The sequence below is a fragment of the Periophthalmus magnuspinnatus genome, chromosome 6, assembly GCF_009829125.3.
Source record: "Periophthalmus magnuspinnatus isolate fPerMag1 chromosome 6, fPerMag1.2.pri, whole genome shotgun sequence".
Taxonomy (NCBI): domain Eukaryota; kingdom Metazoa; phylum Chordata; class Actinopteri; order Gobiiformes; family Gobiidae; genus Periophthalmus; species Periophthalmus magnuspinnatus.
In genome coordinates this window covers 20,065,404-20,083,402 of record NC_047131.1, presented here as the reverse complement: position 1 = coordinate 20,083,402, position 17,999 = coordinate 20,065,404, and the positions used below count along the sequence as shown (strand labels likewise).

General features: G+C 37.0%; 4 protein-coding genes across 6 annotated transcripts in view; 1 reads left to right on the top strand and 3 right to left on the bottom strand.

The window, feature by feature from the left end:
• The window catches only part of LOC117371856 (protein mono-ADP-ribosyltransferase PARP6-like), a 218,056-nt gene that overhangs the window by 38,792 nt on the left and 161,265 nt on the right, over nt 1–17,999 (bottom strand). The gene's annotated exons all lie outside the window — the stretch shown is intronic.
• nat10 (N-acetyltransferase 10) lies at nt 10–6,420 on the top strand. The gene is made up of 29 exons (XM_033967802.2): nt 10–129; nt 304–429; nt 510–601; nt 767–938; nt 1,017–1,139; nt 1,203–1,264; nt 1,342–1,456; nt 1,527–1,634; nt 1,817–1,950; nt 2,031–2,124; nt 2,194–2,292; nt 2,367–2,503; nt 2,575–2,699; nt 2,779–2,929; nt 3,078–3,174; nt 3,260–3,376; nt 3,460–3,561; nt 3,639–3,713; nt 3,904–4,020; nt 4,110–4,243; nt 4,323–4,371; nt 4,580–4,676; nt 4,760–4,867; nt 5,060–5,232; nt 5,308–5,427; nt 5,517–5,615; nt 5,820–5,893; nt 5,964–6,041; nt 6,116–6,420. The coding sequence occupies exons 2-29, from the start codon at nt 316–318 to the stop codon at nt 6,243–6,245; spliced, it is 3,096 nt and encodes a 1,031-aa protein (XP_033823693.1). The 5' UTR covers nt 10–129; nt 304–315; the 3' UTR covers nt 6,246–6,420.
• On the bottom strand, nt 6,398–8,523 carry adal (adenosine deaminase-like). The gene is made up of 10 exons (XM_033967804.2): nt 8,374–8,523; nt 8,129–8,259; nt 7,907–7,967; nt 7,725–7,812; nt 7,571–7,652; nt 7,367–7,493; nt 7,178–7,258; nt 6,971–7,109; nt 6,802–6,902; nt 6,398–6,705 (listed from the first exon to the last, which is right to left on the bottom strand). Exons 1-10 carry the CDS (start codon nt 8,410–8,412, stop codon nt 6,514–6,516), a joined length of 1,041 nt encoding a protein of 346 aa, XP_033823695.1. The 5' UTR covers nt 8,413–8,523; the 3' UTR covers nt 6,398–6,513.
• Nucleotides 9,325–17,929, bottom strand: LOC117372334 (tyrosine-protein kinase CSK-like). The gene is made up of 13 exons (XM_033968127.2): nt 17,546–17,929; nt 13,963–14,046; nt 13,758–13,871; nt 13,479–13,591; nt 12,509–12,728; nt 11,237–11,330; nt 11,081–11,146; nt 10,906–11,005; nt 10,737–10,827; nt 10,565–10,638; nt 10,176–10,371; nt 10,020–10,106; nt 9,325–9,936 (listed from the first exon to the last, which is right to left on the bottom strand). The coding sequence occupies exons 2-13, from the start codon at nt 13,975–13,977 to the stop codon at nt 9,754–9,756; spliced, it is 1,353 nt and encodes a 450-aa protein (XP_033824018.1). The 5' UTR covers nt 13,978–14,046; nt 17,546–17,929; the 3' UTR covers nt 9,325–9,753.

Sequence of the window (17,999 nt, the reverse complement as noted above, 5' to 3'; positions counted from 1 at the left end):
CGTCACGTTGGGGTCCTTCTTGAACAAGTGTCTCCACGTGAGTGGAGTATCAACAGCGAGAAATCTGGCATGTACAAGTAAAAACGACCGAATAAAGTAGTATCTAAAAGCTATCCTCGTCTTATAAAGGTAAATGTATTTGTTGTATTGGCTTTCATACAGAGAGTTTACGATTACGAAATGCTTATAAGTGTGTTACAATAAAAGCTAGGTGTAGTGTGGAGTTAAAATACCTTTATTACCTATTCTCCTAGGGTAATGTTAATGTGGCGATCTAACATACTTGCATACCTTTTCAAACAGTAGGCTCATACAATGGCAACCGTTCGCAAAAAAGTGGACAACCGAATTAGAGTCCAGATCGAGAATGGAGTCGCGTTGCAGCATCGTTCTATGTTCGTCGTGGTTGGTGATCGTGGAAGAGATCAGGTAAAACAGACTATTTCTAAACAGCCCTATTTCGGTAATTTATTGCGACTGGCAACTTGCATGATGTGTGTCTGTTGAAGGTTGTCATTCTGCATCACATGTTGTCCAAAGCCACCGTCAAAGCTCGCCCATCAGTTTTGTGGTGCTATAAAAAGGACCTAGGCTTCAGCAGGTAAGCTCTTGAAGTTAAACTTTACAATGACATTCTGGCACATAACGTTCTGACAGTAGCACAAATTGGTTATCTACTTGCTAATACATGTTTCACATTGTTTAATAGTTTAGTTTAATAGTTAGTTCACTTTGTTGTGCCAATATTTGTGTGATTCAATTAAAGTAACCGTAAGAAGCGAATGAGACAGCTGCAAAAGAAGATCAAAACCGGCACACTGAATCTAAACCAGGATGATCCATTTGAGCTTTTTGTTGCTGCCACAAACATCCGCTACTGCTACTACAATGAGACTCACAAGATCCTAGGAAACACCTTTGGCATGTGTATCTTACAGGTAAATGCATAATTAAACATCTAAACGTTTACCTATCAAATTTGTAAATATATATATATATATTTTTTCTCTTTCTAGGACTTTGAGGCTCTAACTCCCAACCTATTGGCAAGAACAGTAGAAACAGTTGAAGGAGGTGGTATAATAGTCATCTTATTGAGAACAATGAACTCTCTGAAACAGCTCTATACAATGACTATGGTAAGTGTCTGTATCCATTTATTCATTTTTATTTATAATTGAGCTAATGGCTTGTGCTCTTAGGATGTGCATTCACGATACAGGACTGAGGCTCATCAGGATGTGGTGGGTCGATTTAATGAAAGGTAAGTTCTTTCGATTTTATGGTAAATAATGCTGAATATATGGAAAGTTTATAGTACTGAAGTATTTTTTATGATAGGTTCATCCTATCCCTTGCATCTTGCAAAAACTGTGTTGTCATTGACGACCAACTCAACATCCTGCCCATTTCCAGTCAGATGGCAAATATCAAACCGGTGCCCCCCAAAACACAGGTATGATACATATGTAATATTTATTTACTTATTGATTTTTTGACAACGTGTGTTACATTTTGTCCCTCAGGAGGATGATTTGCCTCCTCATGAACAAGAGCTGAAAGATCTGAAAGAGTCTCTTCAAGACACTCAGCCTGTGGGTGTGTTGGTGGACTGCTGCAAGACTATGGACCAGGTTTGAATATATACCAACTATTAGTGATAATATTTTTTTAATTGTAAAAAAGCACTCTTTTATCAAACTAATTAATGTCGCAATCAAATCATGATCTTGCACATCATCTTATGCAGTCTATTTTATGTTGATATAAAAATAAAGATAAATATTTGTTTACATTTTGGCTTCTATTTGTTAAGGCTAAAGCTGTGCTGAGGTTTATTGAGGCAATTTCCGAGAAGACCCTGAGAAGCACAGTGGCTCTGACTGCAGCTCGTGGTCGAGGAAAATCTGCTGCTCTGGGACTGGCTGTCGCTGGGGCAGTGGCTTTTGGGTAGGTGCTTTTGGGTGTTTATTTTAAAGTATGTGAAATGAACTTTTTTATGAAACTGATCTCTTTGCATGTTATCACAGCTACTCCAATATCTTTGTAACATCACCAAGCCCTGACAACCTTCACACTATGTTTGAGTTCATCTTTAAAGGCTTTGATTCCCTGCAGTATCAGGTTGGTTGGTTGTTGTAATGTTACTTTTTAATCTCTATACATCTACACCTGTACTTATCTGTTTTATAGGAGCATCTTGACTATGAAATCATCCAGTCGTTGAATCCAGAGTTCAATAAAGCTGTTGTTAGAGTGAACATCTTCAAAGAGCATAGGCAGACTATTCAGGTAAAGGTCTTTTTAGCTGATCACATGTGATTTAAAGATACATTATTCTATCCTTTTATTTTGCCATCCTGCAGTATATCCACCCTGGGGATGCAGTCAAGCTAGGCCAGGCTGAACTACTTGTCATTGATGAAGCTGCAGCCATTCCTCTTCCTTTGGTTAAGAAACTCCTGGGGCCATATCTAGTTTTCATGGCTTCCACAATCAATGGGTAAGTCAAAAACCAAAAATTACAATTATTATTGCCCTTGATTAAATAATAATCCAATTGTAACTGTGTAGGTATGAAGGAACAGGGCGTTCTCTTTCCCTCAAACTCATTCAGCAGTTGAGGCAGCAGAGCACAGACAGCCAGCAGAGTCTATCAGCAGAAAACAAGAATACAAACACAGCAAGATTGTCGGCAGGTGAGTGAATCCCTTTTTAATAAATATCTCTCATAAAACTCACACATATGTCTGATGTCTCTTTTCTATTTTCTTGTAGCTCGCTCCCTGCATGAAGTGTCTCTGCATGAGTCGATACGGTATGCTCCAGGGGACGCTGTGGAGAAGTGGCTCAACGATTTGCTCTGTCTTGACTGTCTCAACATCCCCAGACTCATCTCAGGCTGCCCACTCCCTCAGTCATGTGACCTGTATCCTTATTTAAATCACACTTACAGAAACTTCATTAATGTCCCAAAAGAGGTTGTACCAATGGTATTACGACTCAGTTAAAGTGGAAAACTTGTATTCATGTATTATTTCTAGAAATCCTGTTTGTCATCTTAACTAATATTGTAGCTATTATGTGAACAGAGACACACTTTTCTGCTATCACAAAGCATCTGAGGCTTTTCTGCAAAGGTTAATGGCTCTATATGTAGCGTCACACTACAAGGTGAGAACATGGCTAATAAAGTATTATGATACATATTTAAAATGTGGACATCTATCTGACTGCATAATGTATTTCTTTTCTACAGAATTCTCCAAACGACCTGCAGATGCTGTCGGATGCTCCAGCTCATCACCTCTTCTGCCTTTTGCCACCAGTCCACCCGACACAAAACTCCCTCCCAGAGGTCCTAGCTGTGATTCAGGTACTTTTTGCCTGCCCTGACTGGCGTTCAGTGTACTTATAATTTTATCTGTCATAAGGCATCACATTTGTATGATCATTCAGGTGTGTCTAGAAGGAGAAATCTCCCGACAGTCCATCCTCAACAGTCTCTCAAGAGGCAAGAAGGCTTCTGGGGACTTGATTCCCTGGACAGTTTCAGAGCAGGTACTGTCCACAAACACACAAGCTGTACTGTTTCTACTGATGTGCTAACTAAATTAATTTTCAAATCATCTCTGCAGTTTCAAGACATGGAGTTTGGCAGTCTATCGGGTGGCAGAGTGGTGCGGATAGCCGTTAATCCAGACTACCAAGGGGTACACACTTTTTATAACTTGCAGTTAATAAAAGTAATGCTAACTCTTAAACCCCTATAAAAATACAGATTTTTTTTTTAAATCATCAATATTTGTCATACATTTAATCTTATTCTAAAAGTTAATATTGAAAAATAAAGACAGTATACACATATATACATAATTCTACTCCTTTGTTTACTTTCAATAGATGGGATATGGCTCCAGAGCTCTCCAACTCCTTCAAATGTATTATGAAGGCAAGTTTCCAACAATGGACGAGGACACTCATTCAAACCACAAAGGAATAACTCCAGTTAGCGGCGAAGTATGATTAAAAACTTCACTTGTTTAAAAATGTTAACAAGTTTACAAACATAATTTTCAATAATAATAATGTTGTTGATTTATAAACAGGCAGTCACTCTACTGGAGGAGGTGATTACCCCCAGAAAGGAGCTGCCTCCCTTGCTGCTGAAGCTGAGTGAGAGAAGAGCAGAAAGACTGGACTATCTTGGAGTGTCCTATGGCCTCACTGCACAACTGCTCAAGTAAGTTTAATCGTAGTATTTGTGCTGATGATCAGATTGCACATGTGATCTTATGATAAACTTTTAACAATTATGGCAGATTTTGGAAGAAGGCAGGTTATACTCCAGTCTATCTTCGGCAAACTCCTGTAAGTCTTTATTTTATTATTTATGTGAAATTTTAGACACATATTGCTTTTCGAGTAACTTCTATCTACATTATCATGTGACAGCATGTTTTTATTTTATCAACAATATATTGAATTGTTGAAAATTTGAAGTGTTGCTATTAGATATGTATCATTTATTTTTCTTTTCAAAATTGTACAACTATTTTTACTTTGTGTCTTCAATCAGAATGACCTGACAGGGGAGCACTCTTGTGTAATGCTGAAGGAGCTGAACACAGAGGAAATTCCAGAGCCGAGCCACTGGTTGACTGCTTTCTGGAAGGGTAAACGTTTTTTTTTAATCTATTTTCTTTATAACCATTATATATTACATAGTTTGTACTTTAATACAAGGATGTTTTTTTAGATTTCCGCCGACGTTTCCTCTCCCTATTGTCATACCAGTTCAGCAACTTTCATCCAAGTCTGGCTCTCAGCATCCTGCAGAATAAAAAGGCCAAGGAAGAGACCAACAGTAAGAATAGTTTACACCTTGTAATTACCGGTACCTACTTTATATTTTAACATGAATTATTAAGTGCTATTAACGGTAGTGTGTATATAAAATCAATCTGTTCTTTTTGAAATAGTTTATTACGTTACAATTATTTATGACTGTGGTCTGTAATTATTATCACATGACATAATTATTTTTCCCTCTGTGCAGTACTGGGAAGCTCTGAACTGGGTTTGATTTTCACTCCTTATGACTTAAAACGCTTGGAGTTGTATTCGAGAAGCATGGTCGACTATCACCTCATCATGGACCTGATCCCAGCTGTGGCACGCATGTTTTTCCTCAGGCAACTTGGAGACCCCTCCCTCTCTGCTGCTCAAAGTGTACGCTACCTCTTCACTTTGCACCTTTTGAACGAGATGACTAGTTTAAATTCATGTCTACCTTTTTCTTTCTAGGCTCTGCTTCTGGGAATAGGACTACAGCACAAATCAGTGGAACAGTTGGAAAAGGAAATAGACCTTCCCAGTTCACAGCTCATGGGCCTTTTCAATCGTCTCATCCGGAAATTTGTCCAAGTGAGTAGATATTATTGATAAAAATGTAGTGGACACAACACAGTTTATGTGAAAAAATACATGTATCTATCTTGTCTTGTCTCTTACAGGTCTTCACACATATCCAGGAGAAGGCAATTGAAGCACAGATGGCTACTAGTAAGGATGTCTCAATGGAGCCTACAGTTTGCAGTCTTAATGAAGATCTGGTATGTGATTATGAAGTATTTGTACAATGTATGATATATATTTTAGAAATATGCAGGTTTTGAACTTTAATGGCTCTGGAATCACTGACGTGTATAATTGTGTGTGGAATATCTATTAGAAAAAATTTTTCCCTTATAGTGGGTTAGGATTTGGATGACCATTGGGCAGGCATTTCAAAGCTGTCTGTCTTGTTTTCACAACAGAACGAAGCAGCCAAAGAGTTTGAAGAGAGACACAAACAGGATTTAGAAAAAGTAAAAGACCTGGACCTAGAAGAGTGAGTATCTTTTTAAGACTTGACAACACTATAGACATTAAAATATTTCAACAAGTTCTCATTTCCATAGGTACAGGATACGAGGGGATGATGAGGAATGGGACCAGGCATTGAAAAAAGGAGGCGGAGCTGTAGTCAGCATTAAGAGGTACAGAGACGAGCTTAACAGAATTATTATCACACATTAAGTATATTTACTAAGAATAATTGGTCTTTTATCAGTGACAAGAAGAGGAAACTAGTCTTAAGCAATGGAGGCCCCCAGCATGAAAAAATTAAGAAAAATGAGATGCATCATGGAAAGTTCAAGAAAAACAAGGACAAACATGGCAAATTTGGGAAAAGGGCGTGAATAAACTTATTGGACTTAATATTTATGTCATAGAAGCATTTTGGACTGTTATTCAAAAGTCTAGGGATGCAATCCTGTTTGATTCTCAATGTGAAAATCAAATATCCTTTATTTGATTATCAGAGTTTTGCAAAAAAAAAACAAAAAAACACTTTTTATATTAAATACTCAATTTATTTGAGTAATGTTGTTGCTATTTTTCTCTAAAAACTTAAATACATTGTGTTAAAACTGAGGTATTTAGTGGGTTACAGAGTAAGCAAAAGACTCATTTAAACTCCTGAGGCTGTAGATCTCTCCACTTCTGCTTCAGCTGCTCTTTTACTGAATCAGGTGCAAAGATGTAATCGATGGCTTGCTGCGAGAGCTTCCAAACAGCTTCATGACTGAGGCCAAAGGTTGTAGCTGCCATTTTGTATTCCTGAGACAGGTCCGTGGCGAAAACTCCCTTGTCATCCGTCTGGCACATTAGATAAAATTTATTTACCAAAAATATATATATTGTGAACCTTGACTTTAGACATACTGTATGTTAATAACTCGTGTAAAAACCTACACAGATCACAACAGGGTGTCCCATTTGGTACCAGTATTTGAAGTGATGCTCAGCATAACACTGCACAGTTTGTCCTTTAACATTTGATGTCAGACATAGCTCTGTAGAAAGATCCAGTGGAATATAATTTGGCATTATAAAATGTAAGAGATGTAAAAGTAAGTCCTACCGAGTGGTATGTTATTCTGCACTACTTTGTCAACAAGGCCTTGAGATCCACCCATTTCAGGATGCAAGAAAGTGCCATGACCGATCCTGTCTGGAGGAATATTCAACAGCAGATCTGTTTCATCATGCTGTGATGGCACCTGTGACAAAGTTTGTTAATGGAATATGTTCTGTCATAGTTAAACTGGCTGTGAATAATGAAGCATACTTCAGAGAGGTGCAGTGACAGTTTGAGCCCACTGTCCTTGGCCTTCTGTAGTGCAGAAAGAAGATCTCTCCCATGGCCCACCTTAAGTCAACAAAAAGATTTGTACAATAACATGTTAAAAGTTGAGCCCTTGAAGCTGAAGTGATTGCCCTGGTAACACTTTAGTACCAAATAAACTGAATAACTGACCGTTGGATCACCACTGAGATCAATACCAATGACCAAACCATCAGAGGAGAGGAGGAACTCTTCCGCCAGCTGCACTGTCTCCATGGCAACTTGACTTCCATTCCTCCGGTCAATGGCCACCAAAAACCTTTTAATTATTAAAGTTAGTGTACATAGTTTGGAATACTCATCATCAGATGGCAAAGATTATATGTGTAACATTACCTTACATCAATATCCACTCTTTCCCTTTTACACTGTTGGATGGCTTTTATAACTGTCTCAATGTATCTTCTTTTCGTCAATCCTTCCAAAATCACACACTAAATAAATATGCTTAATTATGGCAAAATGAAACGTTTTGTGGGCTGACCTGTACCTGTGGTTGTCTCCTCTCTGGGTGTACTTCTAAGTTCTAAATACTTTACCCCATCAGCTGCAAATTCTTTAATAACATCTGTAGCAACCTGAAAGCAAAGTGAAATTACCTCCCTATTAACCTATAATAGGACAACTATGTTTACATAGAGACTTCAAAAAAATAAATATACCGCCATTTACCATAAAGATGTCTTCTTCTGAGTCTACTAACTGATGAATGACCTTGAAGACTTGAAAACATCTGCAGATATTGTACAAACTGACATCATATACTGATCTGTTGTTATTTTTTTATTGTAATAATAATGGGTCAAGTGTTAGAGTAGCATTAATTATCTTTATATAAAACTGAAAGGGAAGAATTGCTTTTGCTTTTATATTTTACAGTATTTTATTACGCACTCGTCCAGGGTTCTGCGTTGTCCTTTGCCGATAGCAGTCATACTGTGCTCGATGTTGAGCTGTGGTTTGCGGCGAATGAGTTTCTCGATGGTTTGGAAACTGACAGAGCCGTTCAGGTGCGCGTGAAGCTCCTGGTGACAAATCAAAACCGCTGACGTTAGCAACTTAGCTTCAGCAGCAATTCATCACTTTTGGACACTATATAGAGTGTAATCTTCAAACATTTCATCACAGTATTGACTCACCACTTTAGGAAGCTCCCTCATAAAACGCATCGGCCTCATTATCCATCAGAAGTATGAGTAATAGTTCAATTAAGAGCGAGTTTGTGCCTTGAGTTGCTGTCCGTCCGTCGTCGTATCGAGTAGTGCCTTTGCCTTCTGTTTTCAGGGAACATTTTTGTGTGACACTCAAATCTGTGCAACGTAAATAGCGTCCTCCGTTGCCCTGGTTGTAAAAATAAATTCCCATAATTCGTATGTAGAGGTCTTGTCATGCTATTATAGGCTACTGGTCTCACTTTTCTACACATATTTTTAACGCTATAGACACAAGAGCAAAATATTGAAACTAGCTTTTTGTGTCCCAAGTTAACGGTGCTATGGAGCTCAACAGAGGCAGCCTGCTCAGGCTTCGGAAGTATATTTTACATTCATTTTCCCCATAGACTTTTCGAAAAATTCAAATATTACTAGTTCGAAGACATGGCGGATGCTAACCAGCTACCTGCTAACTAATATCCATTACGCGTTTAATATGCTAGTTTCTGCGAAATGATTTAATAACTTTATAAAGTTTCAGAAACAAATTTTAAATACAATTATAGGTCTTGAGATTATTAGGTAGCACGTAGCTGGTTATCCCCGAGCAAGCTTTATTTATTTATTTTTATTATTATCTTTTTTCCGTAAGACTATGAGAAACGAATGGGAAATTTAGTCCCAGATCCGTGGGGTGTGCAGTCACTGTTGAACTCAAAGTAAATATCTTTTAACCTAGATTTAGTATAGGACCTTTAAATAATGTTATTTCATCACTAGAAACCCTAAAAACATATCAGGAGATTTAGGCCATCACCTTTTCCACATGATGTCATTAGATGACAATCCATTAAATCATACACCTTCACCAGACACATTCCATTTCATTTCTGAGGTCAAGTCACTAAGGAATAATGTAAAATAGATGCCCTTAAAGACATTTTCCATAAACATAAATTAAGCTATAAAAATAGCTATTATTTATTTTCAAAGAAAAAAAAAGTTACATCAGTAGTAAAAACCAAACTTTTCCTGTTTGGGAGTAGGCCGAGTTATTTAAATTCTGCTGCATCTGGCAATAAAGTGAATTAATAATTAATGGAATATACAACATGGAAATGTACCTTAATCTGTTTACAAAAAGATTTCTCTTGTAACAAATTAGATCAAATTTATGCAACATATCTGAACAGTGAAAATCATATTACTCTTGAAAACAGAGCAAAGAGAGACATGTTAATAATTTCTGATAACGTCAAGCCAATGGAGAGGTCAGATAATGAAAACAATCGTCTGCAATCTAAAAAAATACAATAGTATAAAAAAATACAAAATGTAAAAATAAAATGGAATGTCACATTTTCATTAGTTTTTCCCAGTCTCTCTTATTACATGTTGAAGCCACTCCTTTAACTTCTTAAAGGTTGGTCGCAGATCAGGATCCAGGTTCCAGCACTGTTTCATTACATTATAAACCATTTCAGGACAGCCATCCGGACAGTCCATTTTGTATCCCTTTTCAACTCGAGGTACTACATCCTTTAATGGCTGCAAAACAACCAAAATATTAAAAATGCATATATATTTATTATTGTTACACCAGCATTACTTATATGATTGGTCACACTTACAATTCTTGGGTAGGGTACGCGGCCAAAAGAATATATCTCCCAAAGCAAAATGCCAAAGCTCCAAACATCCGACTTAGTGGAAAATTTCTATTTGTTGAAAATATTGTCAGAGTTTCGCAAACTGTAGCTCTCAACTCTACATAACATTTGAAATACCTTTTCTCTGAGAGCTTCAGGAGCAGTCCACTTGATGGGTAGTTTAGCAGTGTCCTGAGTAGACGAGGCCTCTTTAGTCAGACCAAAATCGCTGACTTTGGCAATATTGTCATCTGATACTAGTACATTACGTGCTGCTAGGTCCCGATGGACAAAGTTGTTGGCCTCTAGGTAAGCCATGGCCTCACAGACATTTCTGCAATAGCAAACAAAGTTTGTATGTGTCGAAGTATTTTAGTGAAAAATCCCCCCAACAAAATTGCATGGTAATAAGTATAAAAATTAACTAATCTAAAAAATAAGAGCTAAAAGTCTGCCTTAAAATGTGCATTTTAGCCAGCCTCAATAAGCCATATACATCACCAAACTGTATAGCCCACTGTACATACAGTGCAAAATGAAGGAGAGCATCACCACCGAGCACCGTCCGACCTCTGGAGCGCAAGTAATCAACTAGACAGCCCTGAAAAACCAAAATAGTTAGATATACAGTAAACAAATCTCTGAATAGCAATACCTCTTTTTACAATTTGTACCATGTCTTTTATGTGAAGGGCTCACCTTGGCCATAAACTCAGTTACAATAAACAGACTGCCATTTTCTTCTACAATCACTCCCAACAGCTGCACCAGGTTTTCATGTCGTAGTTGCCTAAAAAGTTGTAAAAAGTTCACAATTAGTAATAAACATTATTAAACCACAATTATCTGGTGTAATGATTTTGCTTACGTCATGACTGAGGCTTCTGCGATAAATGCTTGGGCTGTTGCATCGTTTTTGATGCATTTTACAGCAACTTTAGTTCCTCTGTAGTCTCCCATCATGACATCTGCAAATGCACATTTACTTCAATGTATTGAAAAGAGTCTAAGGTTAGCTTCTTGTTTATTTTAACATCACACACCTCCAAACTCTCCTTTTCCAATAGCAGACTGTAGCGCAAGGTCTCTTCTGTTTAGTGACCAACCACCTGTGGACAATTAAAAACAACAAACAATTACAATAAATCAAGTATTATTAAAGTAAAGTCATATTTGAATGAGTATTAAAAATTGCCTACTTCTTGAGAATTCATCTTGAGCCGCCACTGCCCCTTCCTCAACCTTTGGCTTGATTAGTCTTGTGCACAGGCCATCTTCGTCTTTGGTGTAGTGCTTTATTGAATAATAACAATAATAATAATTGAAATTGAAAACATTATACTTCAAAATAGTAGATTAATCACACCACCTTCAGGTCACCATGTTTGAGTTTCAAAAGCCCACTTTGGATTCTTATATCTTAAGTCAGACATTAAAATATGATTTTGAAGGGACAATACCATTACTTGAGTTCATTTTTGACAACTGTAGCTATAACTGAGCTATTCACCTGATTCCAGAGGTTGAGGGAATCTCATTAATTACTCCATTGAAATTATGGAGATTCCCACTTAACCAGTGCCACTACAAAGAAAGTGCTGTTTAATCACATTTATGGTAAAAGTAGTCAGGGTGGAATAAGGTCAATAGTAGTAGTTGTGAACTCACTGAGCAATTCTATGCAGTGACCAACAGAGGGCTGCCTAAGTATTCATACACACTAAAATGCATTGTATTAACTGAATAAATCAATTTTCTCTAGAATTCAATTATTTCAATTCTGTGCCTCACACTGGAGACAGTGTGACAGTTTTAATGTATTTGAGGTTAAAAGTCTTAAGTTAAACATTTTCTGCACTCTTCCTCTTTGACACTTCCGGTTCATTATTTGTTCCAGGAACTGCATGCGGTCGAGAGGCACCTTAGACAGACACAGCACAGGAAACCCTACCATGTTTAGAGATGGTTTCCATTTAGCATACTGTAATTCATAAACTGCATAGCGTAGCATATTGGAGAAGTTGCAATTTAATTGAAAACTGCAGTCATGCTTGTAATAGAGGTTACACAAAATATATAACCTAGTTAACTCTTCACAAGTCTTGTAGCCTCTTAGAAAACAAATTACAATTTGGTTAGGTTACAATCTAACTCTGTGTATTTGAGTAATTTATAAGTGGATAAAGCAAAAAAGCACTTCTTCTGGCCTGGTACTTGGAGACAGTTGATTATGTGTGTGTGTGTGTGTATATATATATATATATATATATATATATATATATATATATATATATATATATATATATATATATATATATATATATATATATATATATATATATATATATATATATATATATATATATATATATATACACACACATACATATATATATATATAATTTTATTTATTTTTTTTCTTCTTCCTTTCCTCCAATGTTTATTTTTAAAGCTGTAGTTGAATGTAGTACCTCTACCAGCTGCATGAGGTTTTCAAAGAAGCCCTCTTCATCTATAGTTAGTTTGCCATTTTTGTAGATGATGCGGTAGTGCTCCACTTTGCCGTCGCAGCTCACACACAGGGTGTAGTCCCCAGGGAAGTTGGTGCTCTCTCGTACCAAAAAGAGGCCCGTCTCTGGTGGGTGAAGCAGCCTCTCAGCCTGGTCTCGAGTTATTTTCCCATGAAACCATCTGAGAATGAAGAAGACAATTAATCAAAGCACAGTATGGTATGCAATGAACAAGAGGTTGTTGTGTGAATACATGGTTTACCTGATCTACTCCTGATTTTGACCATCCTATTCTATGTTAAATCAATGATTAATCTTGGCTAATATATGATTAGGTAATTGGCAAGGTTTTGTTCTGGTTTACATCTTATTCAGTCCCTGGTTTTAGTCATTCCCATTTAACATGATAAAGCTAGTGCACTAAAACCTAAATTTTCTGAAATGGTACTTTCTTTGAAGAAGTGCATTGTAGCTTGTTACAAATCATATAAAAATGCCACCCATATGGGTGTGCACCCATAGCGTAGTACACAGCATAGTACAGCTGCAACATCTTTGTGGGTAAATTGGAAGATCACTAAATGTCTGAGATTGAAAAGAAACAACAGGAAACTGCTGTGTTCTCACAAAACTTGAGCTGAAAACAGTTTCAAGTCGACTGAAGTCACCACAGTCTGACCTGACTGTGGTCTACCCTCGTTTAACTACAGCTCCACCAACCAGCAGCACCACATAGACATTCACAACTTATTTTAGACATATCTCTGTAACTACAAGGAAGCTGTACCTAAACTACTCGTTTAAGGGGGAATAAATATGATTAACTGTACTTGCTCTCTAGTATTTTTCAGTAGTTGTTGGGTAACTTTATACCAGTCTTTCAGCTTTAGTTACTTAAAGAGCTCATAAACAGATTCAGGGAGAGGCTTACGGCATGAGACTGAGTTTGCACCCCGATCTCACTCCTTCTCTTTTCTGAACATAATTTGCTGGAATGGTTCCTTCCCGGCCAGCCGCATTTTTAGCTTTATACCAGTTTGGGTCCTAAAACACAATAAATACAAATGCATAAATAGAAAGTGATTTCACAAAAAAGTGCTATTTTACTGACGATGTAATCCGCTTTCTACTCATGATTTACATTGTACAATTGTTTGTGTTACTGTGAATACAATGTGGTTTTACACAATTCTGAGACATGTAATGTTACCTTTGTAACCACTATAATAGTCAGCACATCGCCTCTGTTGAAGGGCAGGTCCTGTTCTGAAGTGCCTTTAAAGGTATATCTGGCCACACACTCAGTGCCTGGTGGCCATGGAGCCTACAGTAACAAGAGTATAATACAGTCCAAATCAAATTTGAAATACATAGGCATTCATTTGTGCGTATGTGTTACTGATAGCTGTTTTTACCTGGACCTCGGCCATACTGAGGAAGTGGGACCCTCTCACTGATGCTATTTGACTGTCACCATCAGAGCGAACAACCGCTCATACCTGCAAAGGGAAACAAAATACAGTACTGGACTGTCCCTCAATACTAATATTAATACAAAAATAAATTTGTAAGTCTGTTTTAGTCTATCAGGAAGAGGCAGTGTTTTGGTCATGGCAGCAATTGTAAGTAATTGTTCTCAGGAAAATAGCACATAGTTTAGTTTGGTATTTCACTCTAAATCCGTCATAGCTGAAGCCAAAGTTGAATCCAGTCAGAAGCGGACATGGCTAAAAATAACTCTCTGATACAAAAAGCAGAACTAACACATCCTTTTAATTTTGTACTTTCACAACTGAAAGAGACAGTTTCCATGATGCAGTGCAACAGAAAATGTACATTGAGACAAGAGTTTATTTAAAACAGGCTGATTTTATGAAGTACTATTACCTCATGTGCTAAAAATAAAATTAGAAATACAGTTTAGACGCTATGTGACTATTTTGAAACTTTGTGAACTGTTGTAATTTGAGTATTATGTATTTGAATTAAGATTGTATTCTTTATCAGAGGAAATATTGAGCAGTACAAATGTACATCTACGCTGTTATGTGTTGGTAGAAATATTAAATTTATAATTACAAGGCTGTGTGAAATTTTAAACATCTCAGAATGATCTGGATCTGGATCTAAACTTTAAGTACCGGTAATGCATTTATATGTATATAAATGCGTATATGCATTTACTTTTTATATATTTATTTACTTTTCCAGAATAATTCATTGGAAGGTGAACACTTGACTTGCTATGTCACATCATGTAAGCTATAGCAAGATTGGGTTATAGGCCTATTTATATTTCTTAAAGCAGTGGTCCCAATCATGAGAACTCATGCAGCATAGAGACAGGAAGTGGGCAGGACTAAGGGGATTGAGAAGGGCAGGAGGGGCATCCAATGGGTCACCAGTATTTAATTTATTTTTCTATGACTTAGACTAGAGTTTGCTGTCATAGAGGGAACGGATGGTCATTCTTGAGTTAAAGAGAGAAACATTTTCAGAGGCGTGAGATTGTGTCCATATTTGGTCAATATATGTGCTGACGTGTGTAGAATATGACGTGGACTGAACAAGGGAGAGTCATGTTATGGTTAAAATAAAGTAGATAATATTGCAATATATAGTTCGGCTTAGTAGGGGAGATCCGATGTGAGAAATTTGGAAGTTTAATTCTGTGACTCATTTGAAAAAGCACCCTTGAAGCACCCTTTGATTTTGAGACAGACCGTGGATCGTGGAAATGCTAATATTAATAATTTTTCATGATAAACCATTAAGCAGTTCTATTCTATTGCTTATTCATTATTGTATGTGTATTTTGTACATAGTCCAAATAAAAAAAATAAACAAATAAAGTACTTTGCTCTTCATACTAAGAATTTACTGTAGCCCATAGTAGTGTTTGAAATATTCCCCACACACTGCTACTATTGTATTGCTCAGGTCATTGTTCAGTGTCATGGTCGAGTGGCAGATGTTTTCCTCTGGATCAATGCAGCTGGATATCTCTATAGAGGGACAAATCCACAGTTCCCACGCCTGACAACCCAGGAACAAGCTAAAACAGTCACCAGTCATCTCTACTCCTTCCCTCTCACTGACATATGACAAATGGTTTCAGAAATCAGCTTCCCATCTATAGTAATGTAATTTGAGACTTTTTGACTCCAGGCATTTTGTTTAGATCTAGTTTTATGCCTACTGTGTCTGGTAAATACCTTATTTTTGTCCAGAATTTGTTCAGCAACGCATCTCAACAGCTGGTCACCGGTGGCATATTTAGACCTGTCAATGCCATCACTAGAGCTCTCCATACACTGCCACAGAACGATCTTTTACCCTCCACTCAATGTCCATCCCCACTGTCACAGTCAAAATGGTCTCTGCTTGGTCATTGTAAATATTCTAGGCTCATACAATTAGTCATTACTGGGGTTTTTTGGCATTTTTTTCCAAAGATAAATATAACATTTTCTCTTCTTTTTCACAAAGATGTATTTTTATCAGCTTATTTTTAACTTCAACTATATTTTTTTACTCTTTTTTTTTTTTTTAAAGTTGGTCACAAACCACTGATTTGTCTCTCTTTTGATGCCAGTTTCCGTTTGATTTTGACACTAAAGTTCAGGTCAGAAAGCAACCCAATGTTAATTGCATTGTTGTGATCCAAATATATGAATTCTTCCATGTGCAACAATTAACACATACCAAAGAGACGATGTCAATGCTACTTTACTTATATAAGAAGCCTGAACTGTTCCAATTGGTATTAGGCCCACTGCTCAGAGCAAGACAGGACAAGAACGTAGAAACATCTTTGGCCTTCTTTAAACGTTTACAGCCCCCGCCCACATTTGTAATGCAGGCCCAAGAATTGGTAAAATGCTTTTACGGTAGTTTACATGTATTATTATTATTATTTTTCTAGCGCTTTACAGAGTACTGTCACTATTATCAATAAAAATAATATGTTCTTGACACCTTAATAGTAGACAAAAATTTGAAAACTGCACTCAAAAACTAAATAATATATCAATTTAAAATACATTAATAATCGCGTCTTGTTACTAGATTGCTATTTCACATCCCATTTGCAGTTTATAAAACACATGAATAGACCAACATCAATTTAGCTCTGCAATTTACTTAATACTGCAGTCCAAAGTTCCCACTGTATTTCTGTAAACCTCCATCAATGATTTGACTTTAACAACCCAGATAGTAATACAGATCAGCTAAGAAGATAGCAGCCCTCTGCACAGTAAAATATTACATTAGTGTAATGCTACTTCAAGCTTCATCTGTAGTCAGTCAAGCTGCTGAGAGGGTTTTGTTGTTGCCAGAGGAACGTGCTCCTCTCAGACAAAAACTGCTTTCAGATGACTTGTTTGGTACTGGGAGCTAGTACAGTGGGGCTTTTCCACCATTTATGATTAACCATTTCCTGAATATGACACTATATGAATGGTATCAAGTTAAACGGTTAGGGCCCCACACTTCCTCCAGGAGACAATGCAATTAAAACAGTAATTTGGAATCTAGTGTATTCCCCATTTAGTCTTAGTTTAGATATGGTAGATAGATAATGCATATAGCTTATACCCTATCATTTTGTTGGATCACTTTTGATCTCTTAGCAGCTGTTGCACATCAGGAAATAGCAGATCACTCAAAAACAATGGCATAATTCACTGCAGCCTCATGCCTAGCCTATTATGAAGCAACTAACAAGAAAATACCAAAGAATTGTCTACTGCCATTACTCGCTACACTAGTACACTCATTACTTCCCTTCTGCAACCCCCCTGTTACTTTGTAAATAGATTATGGGTGTATTTTACGCTAAATGCACTGAACCGCATAGTTTATATGAATAGGTCTCTGTATGAAAGTCATATAATGTTTGCATAAGGCTAACAAGATAGACACACATCTTGATCTAGGATTAAGAAAACATCAGTTGCACTAAGAGGCAATGAGTAGTCTAGTTAAACGTCTTACCTATTCACAGAGTCGTGTTGAGGTCAAGTTAATTAGCGGTGGCTTGAGACTCATTTGAGAGACATTCTGCTAGTCACGACAGCGGACGAGTCACGATCATAAAGTTCTATGTCAAGGAAGTAAAATATCTCCAGTGACGCAACTGCCGCAGTCCAGATGCGCTCAATGAGTCCAACTTCACGGCCAATGTAAAAGATTGTGCAAACAAATTACATCAAATATAATATTGCAAAAAGTTAATCTCCTTAATTAAGATAAACCGGTGCAGAAAGCGAACTGTAGCCCGTCGTTTCAGTTCACGTTCACTTGTTCAGAGTAACTTCATTCTTGTCCCACTTCTAAACGCTTTCGCCGACAGAAACATTCAACTTTTCGCCCCACCTTGGTTTGGCTTTGCACATGCGCGTTTATGATAAACCAGACTAAAAATAGGATATGGGTAAGTTTTAGTAAT